The sequence below is a fragment of the Nematolebias whitei genome, chromosome 14, assembly GCF_014905685.2.
Source record: "Nematolebias whitei isolate Nwh7 chromosome 14, NemWhi1, whole genome shotgun sequence".
Taxonomy (NCBI): Eukaryota; Metazoa; Chordata; class Actinopteri; order Cyprinodontiformes; family Rivulidae; genus Nematolebias; species Nematolebias whitei.
This window is the reverse complement of record NC_056511.1, coordinates 17,857,235-17,866,287: the sequence shown is the minus strand read 5'-3', so window position 1 is coordinate 17,866,287 and position 9,053 is coordinate 17,857,235. Positions and strand designations below refer to the sequence as shown.

The 9,053-nt window shown below is 40.2% G+C and overlaps 1 protein-coding gene across 1 annotated transcript in view; it reads left to right on the top strand.

Moving 5' to 3' along the window:
* Nucleotides 1–4,776: 4,776 nt before the first annotated feature.
* Nucleotides 4,777–9,053, top strand: part of LOC119420871 (replication protein A 70 kDa DNA-binding subunit) — a gene marked incomplete at its 5' end in the record, with an annotated part of 94,705 nt that continues 90,428 nt past the window's right edge. The window contains 3 exon segments of the mRNA XM_037688292.1: nt 4,777–4,913; nt 5,442–5,590; nt 7,223–7,352. Coding sequence (XP_037544220.1) covers nt 4,872–4,913; nt 5,442–5,590; nt 7,223–7,352 — 321 coding nt within the window.

Below are 9,053 nucleotides of genomic sequence, written 5' to 3'. Positions count from 1 at the left end.
ATATATATATATATATATATATATATATATATATATATATACATACATACATACATACATACATACATACATACATACATACATACATACACACATACACACATACACACATACACACATACACACATACACACATACACACACACACACACACGGGCAGCCCGGTGGCGCAACTGGTAGAGCTGCTGCCTCTCAGCGAGCAGGTCCTTGGTTCAAACCCCAGTCCGGGGGCCTTTCTGGGTGGAGTTTGCATGTTCTCTCCGTGCATGCGTGGGTTTTCTCCGGGTGCTCCGGTTTCCTCCCACAGTCCAAAAACATGCATGTTAGGCTGATTGGTAACTAAATTGTCCCTAGGTGTGTGTGAGAGAATGAATGTTGTTTGTCTCGTGTGATGTGTGATGGACTTGCGACCCGTCCAGGGTGTACCCCGCCCCTCGCACAGTGATTGCTGGACATGGGCACCAGCGACCCCCGTGACCCAAAATGGAACAAACGGGTAAAGATAATGGATGGATGGATATACACACATATATATTCATATATATATATATACACACACACACATATATATATATATATACATATATGTAAATACACATACATATATATACATATATGTAAATACACATACATATATATACATATATATATATATATATATATATATTTATATATATATACACACACACATACAGTATATTTCTATGTCATATGGCTGTCCCTGATTATTTTTTCTTTCATAATAATAAAAAATTCCACGTATATATAAAATATTATAAAAATAGTAGCTTTAGAGCAATAATTTTGACTGATCATCTCATCTCCAGCTCTAATTCTGACCCATAGTTACTCCGGGTACGTCTGCTGTTTAGAACAGGGCCCAGGATGCTGCAACAAACATAAAGTACAACAACACTGACTGTTGACGACTGATGAAGCCTTCCGGATCGAAGGCGAGCCGTTTCAGCACCAAAAAAAAAAAAAGAAACTGTCCAGATGACCTGACTGAAAAATGTTGGATTGTATACCTGGATTATTGAGCATGGACTTTGTGGTTTATAGGCTTTCTTTATACTCTTTACAATAATCTGTTTTTTTCATTTATCTTAAATTGAATTATGTTAAAAGCTGAAAATATGTAATGATTTTTAAGATTTATTGATATTTTTATTGGGAACAAAAGCCACTTCCAACAAGCCTAAAGTGGCCCATGGGCCACCAGTTGATAATCACAGTTAGCAAGCAGGTTGTTGTTGCTCTGAACACTTTTAATGTAGTTAATGAAGGTGTAAAAATGGCTCTTGATTGGTTGCAGACCCCTGCTATAGAAGGATAGTCTTCAATTTAAAAAATATCCATTCATCCTTCCATATTGATGGGCAGCAATTCATCAGCAACAGTGATGAGGATTAATGTAGGAGTTGTTTATTTGAGGTTGTGTTGACCATACTTCAAAACTTGTCAACTAGTAATTTTCCATTATTTCCTTCCATATATGTAAAATGATTTTAACATGACAGTATAAGATTTTACAGTGTAACTGACAAAATAACAATTTAATTGTTAGTAAGTAGGCAGAGTTTGTTAAGGACAAATGAAAAAATTTATGCAACTTCTCATAGTTTTCCTCTCACAAACCAAAACTATGTTTGATGAGCTCAAATGTTGCACTTAACATTTAGAGGCTTTAGTATTTTTGGGTACCTGTCTGACTGGAAAAGATCATAGTCTGTCTAAATCAGAGTATTATAAGCGAACACAGTATGTCGCCAATATGAACTATGGGGTTTAACTGAGGGAATGTGTTTGTGCTGGTTATAGTGGGGCAGCAATGCGTGTCCTCATCTGTCGAGTCTTCATTCTCTCTCCCCTCGATTCCCCTACACTTTACTCCTTTGTTAAATAAGGGATTATAACATGGTAATGAGAAGCGTCAGCCTGTTCCTGTTGTGATAATGAAGTTCATAGGTGGATGACATCGTCTCAATCATAATGGAATTAAGCAAGGCTGAGAGAACACTGACAGAGAACAAATGGAGGGATGGGGGCGGTAGCAGGAGTTTAGAAAAAAGGTTAACAAGTGCAGACAGGAGGATGAAGTTGAAAGACTACTGGAAAAGACTGATTCACAACATTAGATTTAGGATTTGGTGCAGTCATTTTATTTACTGCATGTACACTAGTCCTGACATATTGACATGAGTGTTAGTAAAATAAACCAGCACTAATATATAAGGCCTGTTGACAATCGGCCTATAATGACAGGAATGAAAGGAAGGCAAGAACGTCTGTCTGTCGGCCTGTCTGTCGGTCTGTCTGTCGGCCTGTCTGTCGGTCTGTCTGTCGGCCTGTCTGTCGGCCTGTCTGTCGGCCCGTCTGTCGGCCCGTCGGTCGGTCTGTCTGTCGGTCTGTCTGTCTGTATGTCTGTCGGCCTGTCTGTCGGTCTGTATGTCTGCCGGCCTGTCTGTCGGCCCGTCGGTCTGTCGGTCTGTCGGCCCATCTGTCGGTCGGCCTGTCGGCCCGTCGGCCTGTCGGTCGGTCTGTCGGTCGGCCTGTCAGCCCGTCGGCCTGTCGGCCCGTTGGCCCGTTGGTCCATCGGCCTGTCGGCCCGTCGGCCTGTCAGTCGGTCTGTCGGCCGGTCGGTCTGTCGGCCCGTCGTTCGGTCTGTCGGCCTGTCGGTCGGTCTGTCTGTTTGTCGGTCAGTCGGTCGGTGCGTGCGTGGTAACAAAATATCTTACCAACCAAAGAGTAGATTTTATTGACATTTAGGACATATTCAACACACATCTCGACAGCTGAATACATTTTAGACATATCCCAATTCAAGACAGCCACCGTAGTCAGCTGACCTTAGAAAACACAAAATTTGGCGAGTTTCTAGTTTAGTCATTCTTTGTATTTTTATTTAACTTGTGCTTTACCAGGTGAAACTATTAATAGTTCTTAAAAACAAAACAAAAAACCCCTTCAGAATTTGATCGGAATAAATTGAATTCAAGTTGGCCACCACAGCTAATCAACCTCAGGAAACAAAAATTAATATAACTGTGTCACTTTTCTAGAAATTCAGCTACAATTTGGTGTTGTAGTAGCTGAGTGTCATTCACAACATGAAATCTGAGCATTAAATCTCAAATTATTGCATGATAAAGTCATTTTCAGGGTTTTAGCTACAAACCATTATTTCTTAACGTAAAGATGATCTCAGTCTAAATCGTTGGTTTTAAAAGTGGTGGGGATATGAATTTCTTCAAGGATTACTAGGCTATTACTTTTTTCTTGTTTTATTTGCATCTTACACAATAATTCATTAAATACATCACACTCCTGCAGTTATTGTGAAAAATAACAATAGCAGCACAAGGGAGGTTTAACAATGTGAAAACAGAGACCCCTGTGTAAACATAAACTAATCACAGCCATATCAATTACTCACTTTGCATTTTTTTTGAGTAGTAACATAATTAAACACATTGTGGTATTATAAGAGGAGCAGTACTGAATGTAAATATAACTGTTTTTTATTTATTTATTAAAAAACTGGAGACAACTCCGAGACTTACAATTCTTTAAATACGATTGTTTCTCCTTCATATTATTAGGAATGAGCTTCATCTCATTAAACAACTGCGATAATAATAAAAAAAAAAAACAATCGGAACAAAATGCATATTCACCATAACTTGTTAAAACACATCGTTTTTTATTAATTGGACGGCTGTGGCGCAGCACGGTGGCGCAACTGGTAGAGCTGCTGCCTCTCAGTGAGAAGGTCCCTGGTTCAAACCCCGGTCCAGGGGCCTTTCTGGGTGGAGTTTGCATGTTCTCTCCGTGCATGCGTGGGTTTTCTCCGGGTGCTCCGGTTTCCTCCCACAGACCAAAAACATGCATGTTAGGCTGATTGGTAACTCTAAATTGTCCCTAGGTGTGAGTGAGAGAGTGAATGATTGTTTGTCTCGTTTGTCTCTATGTGGCCCTGTGATGGACTTGCAACCCGTCCAGGGTGTACCCCGCCCCTCGCACAGTGATTGCTGGACATGGGCACCAGCGACCCCCGTGACCCAAAATGGAACAAACGGGTAAAGAAAATGGATGGATGGATGGACGGCTGTGGCTGAGTAGTTAGAGCAGTCGTCTTCCAATGCAAGAGTTGAAGGTTCAATTCCACCAGCAATCACCTGTCGAAGTGTCCCTGGGCAAGACACTGAACCCCCTCATTTCCTCCGATGTGTGTCTCATTGGTGTATGAATGTGATAAAGCACTGATTAATCTTTGTAGAGATCTAGTAGAGTGCTGTATGAATGAGTAAATGAGGGCACAATGTAAAGCACTTTGAGTATCTTGATAAGGTATTCATATTTGAATGATCATTTTCATGTAGTTTGAAAGGTTTGCATGGTACACAGGTTCTCTCTACCTTTTATAGTTTCACTGATGAAGTCTGAGTTGGTGTGGTTTTGAAATTGACAGAACATGAATAATTGAGTGTTGTGATTTAGAACAATGTCAGAAGAATTAGCCAGCTTGTTGCAACATTTGTGTCATTTTTGTTGCAATATCAGAAATGATTATAGCTCCTTTTTGTTTGATATTTAACGTGGTGTGATTATATAACACTAAACTATAGAGGGTCTTACACTTCCACTATTTTGAGAAATCCTGATCTCTTTTGCTCTGTCTATTTTTATACCACATTGTAAACATATCTTCCTTCATTTACAGTATGACCCATCTCTTGATGGATATCTAGAATAATAATAATTTTTTACCTTTAGATATAATTGGAGTGTGCAAAAGTGCAGAGGATGTTTCTCAAATCACCACTAAAACCAACAGAGAGGTCTCCAAAAGGGCTCTCAACCTAGTAGACATGACTGGCAAAGAGGTGACTGTCACGCTGTGGGGAGTGGAGGTAAGAACTATAATTTAACTCTCTGACTCTATGTCTGAGTGGATTTCTAGTTTTAACGTAAGAGCACAGTGATCTGACTGAAGTTAGTTGTGTATTTTTGGTTGTGCACATGCATGTATGTGCATATGCGTCCCTGATTCTGTCTCTGTGGATGTTCACACATACCGAACACTTTGATTGGGTTTCATCATGGGCTGTAAAGTTTGGATTGTTCAAATTACTGCCGTCGTGACCTTCAACACTGCTTCGGACTCGGATTTGAGACAGAGAGCTATAACTCGAATGAGTACCATTCTTCTCTAAGCTCATTTGATCTGTGAGAGCTAATCCTTCCTTTTTGCCAGAGTCTGAAAACGACTTTCAAATTAACTTGTAAGTTATCTAATCATTAACACAAGCTGATGTTACTTTTAGGCATCTCCAAATTGCAGACACAAATTACACATAGAACTTTTGTTTCATTGTGTTTCAGTGGTTTTTTTCTTCTTAAATAACAGTCATTGATTTTTTTTTGTTTTTCCTCACCAGGCAGAGAAGTTTGACAGCTCTGGGCAGCCTGTTGTTGCCATTAAAGGAGCTCGCCTGTCTGATTTTGGAGGCAGATCACTTTCAGCTTTGTTTAGCTCAACAGTCATGGTCAATCCAGACATATTCGAGGCCTTTAGACTCAGGGCATGGTGAGTCACTGTAATGTACACTAACAATAATACACACATTGATAATCCCATTCAGACTCAGCACAAGATACTGTTTGTGAAAGAAAATGAGATAACAGGTTGTTTCTGCTTTGTATTTATGAAATAAGAAACGTGCTAAGCATGGAACCTGCTCACACACACTAATGAGCAAGCCTAGGAACAGAGCCCTGATGTCAGGAGACTGGTGGTATGAGCCACCTGAGTCTCAGTGGGGCTCTAGTTAGGGTTGGATGGAGGGAATAAGAAAAACAGTTATTTCTGGATCTAAGCTCTGAACTGCGATCGCATTTGCTCAAAGACACGATGAGTCGCATCAAACTGGATTCCCATTAGCACTTCCTGTGGAGGGATTTTGAATTATGACTCATTCACTCATTAAAGCTGTTCCCATATCTGGCCACCAGTAAAATGTATTTATTGTGTGTAAGTATACTTCAGTGTACACAATTCACTTCCAAAAGCTGCATCAAATGGCACATGAACAGATTTGGTGTGAATATAGTAAATAAAAGTTTTTGTGTATTTTGTCGATTTTAAATTCACACTATCAGACGTTTTTATTTTAACTAATTGCTCCATGAATAACAATAGCTATAGCTATGCTTTCTTGTAAACAGGAAGAGCAGATTCCATTGCTTCTGTTTACTCCTAGTCTTGTTACATTCTATTCAATGTACCAGTTCATCCTTATATTCAAAAAGCTAAATAAGTTAAAAAAAAAAAAAAAAATGTCTGCCTCCTTCCTTTCATCACTGCTTCTATTTTCCTCTAATCCCCAGCTTTCCCCCCTGATCTCCACTGCTGTTTGATTCTTTTTCCAGTCTACTTGCTGACAGCATGCAGTTATTTCTGGAGCAGATAAAATGTTTACAACTTCTTTTTTTTTTTTACATTTAGGTGTGTGTTTTACAAAGACAGTGTGTGTGCTTGACTCACATTCCTGTGACAAAGTCACATTGTTTTGGATTGTTTGCTCAAGACCTGTTTGCATAAATGGAAGAAACGGATGAAACTGAAAGGAAGATGCCTTGATTGGATTTTTCATCCAGAATACAGAGTAGTCACACACATTAATATTTTAGCAAGAAAATAAAAAAGATAAACTGAAAGAGTGCATAGATTAAAAAGGAGATGGACAAGTTTTGTACAATGTCACTGTTGGCATATGAATATAAAAAGTTGATTGATCTAGATATGTGTTTGTTCGTGATAGACGTTTGTGTTGAATCTGATATGCTGAAGGATAATCATCTGATGGCTGCAAATAAGTTGGGGGAATTAGGGAGTTTTCAGACACGACTGAGATGGCTTTGATAGATATTATTTCAGACAGAGCAGTGATTATTTCAGCGCAGCATTTTCTTCAAAAGAAAAGTGAATTACTTTAATGCAACACAATAAAAAATTTCCTTGCATGCTCTATATTTTTACTTTTGTACAGCCACAGCTGACCAATGTTTCTGTTGCGTCTTGTGTACTCTAATCACCTCAGTATTTGAAGAAATTAAATTTTTTACTTCATTGACTTCTAATTCTTCTAACTGTAAAGCGTACGCATCACACATTGGTTGTAAAATTGCTAGTTTTGATGTTGACATGTCTGTATCACAGGTATGACCAAGGAGGTTATGCACTCAACAGCCAGTCGTTAACCCAAACCAGGTCACTCACCAGTGGGTCAGCAATGAACTGGAAAACGCTCAGCGACGTTAAGAATGAACACATGGGACATGGAGAGAAGGTATAGTCTACACATGAACACATAGCAGTGCATTTACATACGAAGAAAGATCAATGGATTAAAACAAGATTTTTTTTTAATCTGCTGTAAATGGGGAGGGGTAAGTGACTTGTTTAAGTACATTAGTCCCTCGCTACTTCGCGGTTCGACTTTTGCGGACTCGCTCTTTCGCGGTTTTTCCAAGTAAGATTGGACATGACACACAATTGGGCTGAATGATGGATGAGCTGCACAATTGGCATAGATTTTTAAAAAATTTAAAATAAATTATTTAAAATTATTTAGCACCTGCTGCACCTGTGTGCAGCCCACAGATGCAGGGAGAAGCTCCCTCCTGCAGCATGTAAGGATCTCCACTCTGCGGCAGAGAAATGGGCGTGGCCATGACTGCTGGCAGGTGGCAGAGAGCGGATATCATGACCTGCTGTGCTATTTTAGAGCATTTAGAGCATATGTCGGGGAGTGGTGGCGCAGAGGTTAGAGAAGGTGGGCCTGTGATCGGAAGATCGCCGGTTCAAGCCCCGGTACCAACAACATCAAAAATGTGGGTGGGGTAGGTGAAGCACCCACACCTGCCCCCACCCTTATTTGCCCCACTCTGGGCCCATGAGCAAGGCCCTTAACCGCCATCTGCTCCCTAAACAGGTCTCTCTTGAAAATGAGTTCTCGTGGCTCAATGAGACTACCTGTATAAATAAAGGGTAAATGGAAAAAAAAAGTGTCAAACTCAAGGCCCGGGGGCCAAATGTGGCCCTCGTTGACATTTTGCCTGGCCCCCAAGATGGTATTTTAAATGTAAAATACTTTTATCACTTTAATTTTTTCAGTAATCTTTGATTATGATGTCAAAAGTGCAACAGAAAATGTCAAATGAGACCAATCAAACTCTTATTGAGGAACCTGTGACCAAGAAAATATGTTGTGTGTCTGACTTGAGCTAATGTAGTTTCTGAAACCAGCTCTTAGTTTGAAAAAGGTTTTAATTTTGGCCCTCTTTGGTAACTGAGGGTGCATTCACACTAGCCCTGTTTAGTCTGCTTTAATCGAACTCTAGCTCGTTTTCCTAGAAATTCTGGTTCGATTAGGGAGGTGTGAACGCGCATCAAACTCTGTCACGGAACAAAAAGGCGAACTCTGGCCCGGGCTAAAACCTAGGTCTCGGTCCGGTAGAAGAGAACTCCAGCATGGTTCGAGTACAGTGTGAATGCAAACAGACTGGGCCCCGCTCCACAGGACAAACAAACACTCATTTCTCTGACCTTATATGGAGCCGTCAGCTGCCTTGTGTGGGAAAAACAATATTCTCCATGGTCTTCTGTCTCATCTTCTGCTCATGCTAAGTCCATTTTTGAAAAATGACAAAATATAACTCCTAAAACTTGATGCCACTTCGTTTTTATTTTTATTTACAGAAGAAGAAGACGTGTCTTCAGAGGTTTTGTGTAGTTTCTTTCAGTAGTTCTTGGTGCAGCGCCCCCACAGGCGAGTGGGGGAATAGGTTGGTTCAACAGGTTGGCTCGACTGCACAGTGCAGTGTGAATGCAAACGCACCAGCTCAAATGTAAACAAAAGCTCATGAATATTGGTCCCGAACCGAACCTACCGGGCTATCAGGTGTGAAAACGACCTGAGTTTGATACCCCTGATTATAGTTTAGAAACATTGTTTAGGATATTGCAAGAGTGTGGGAAGGGTTTAAAA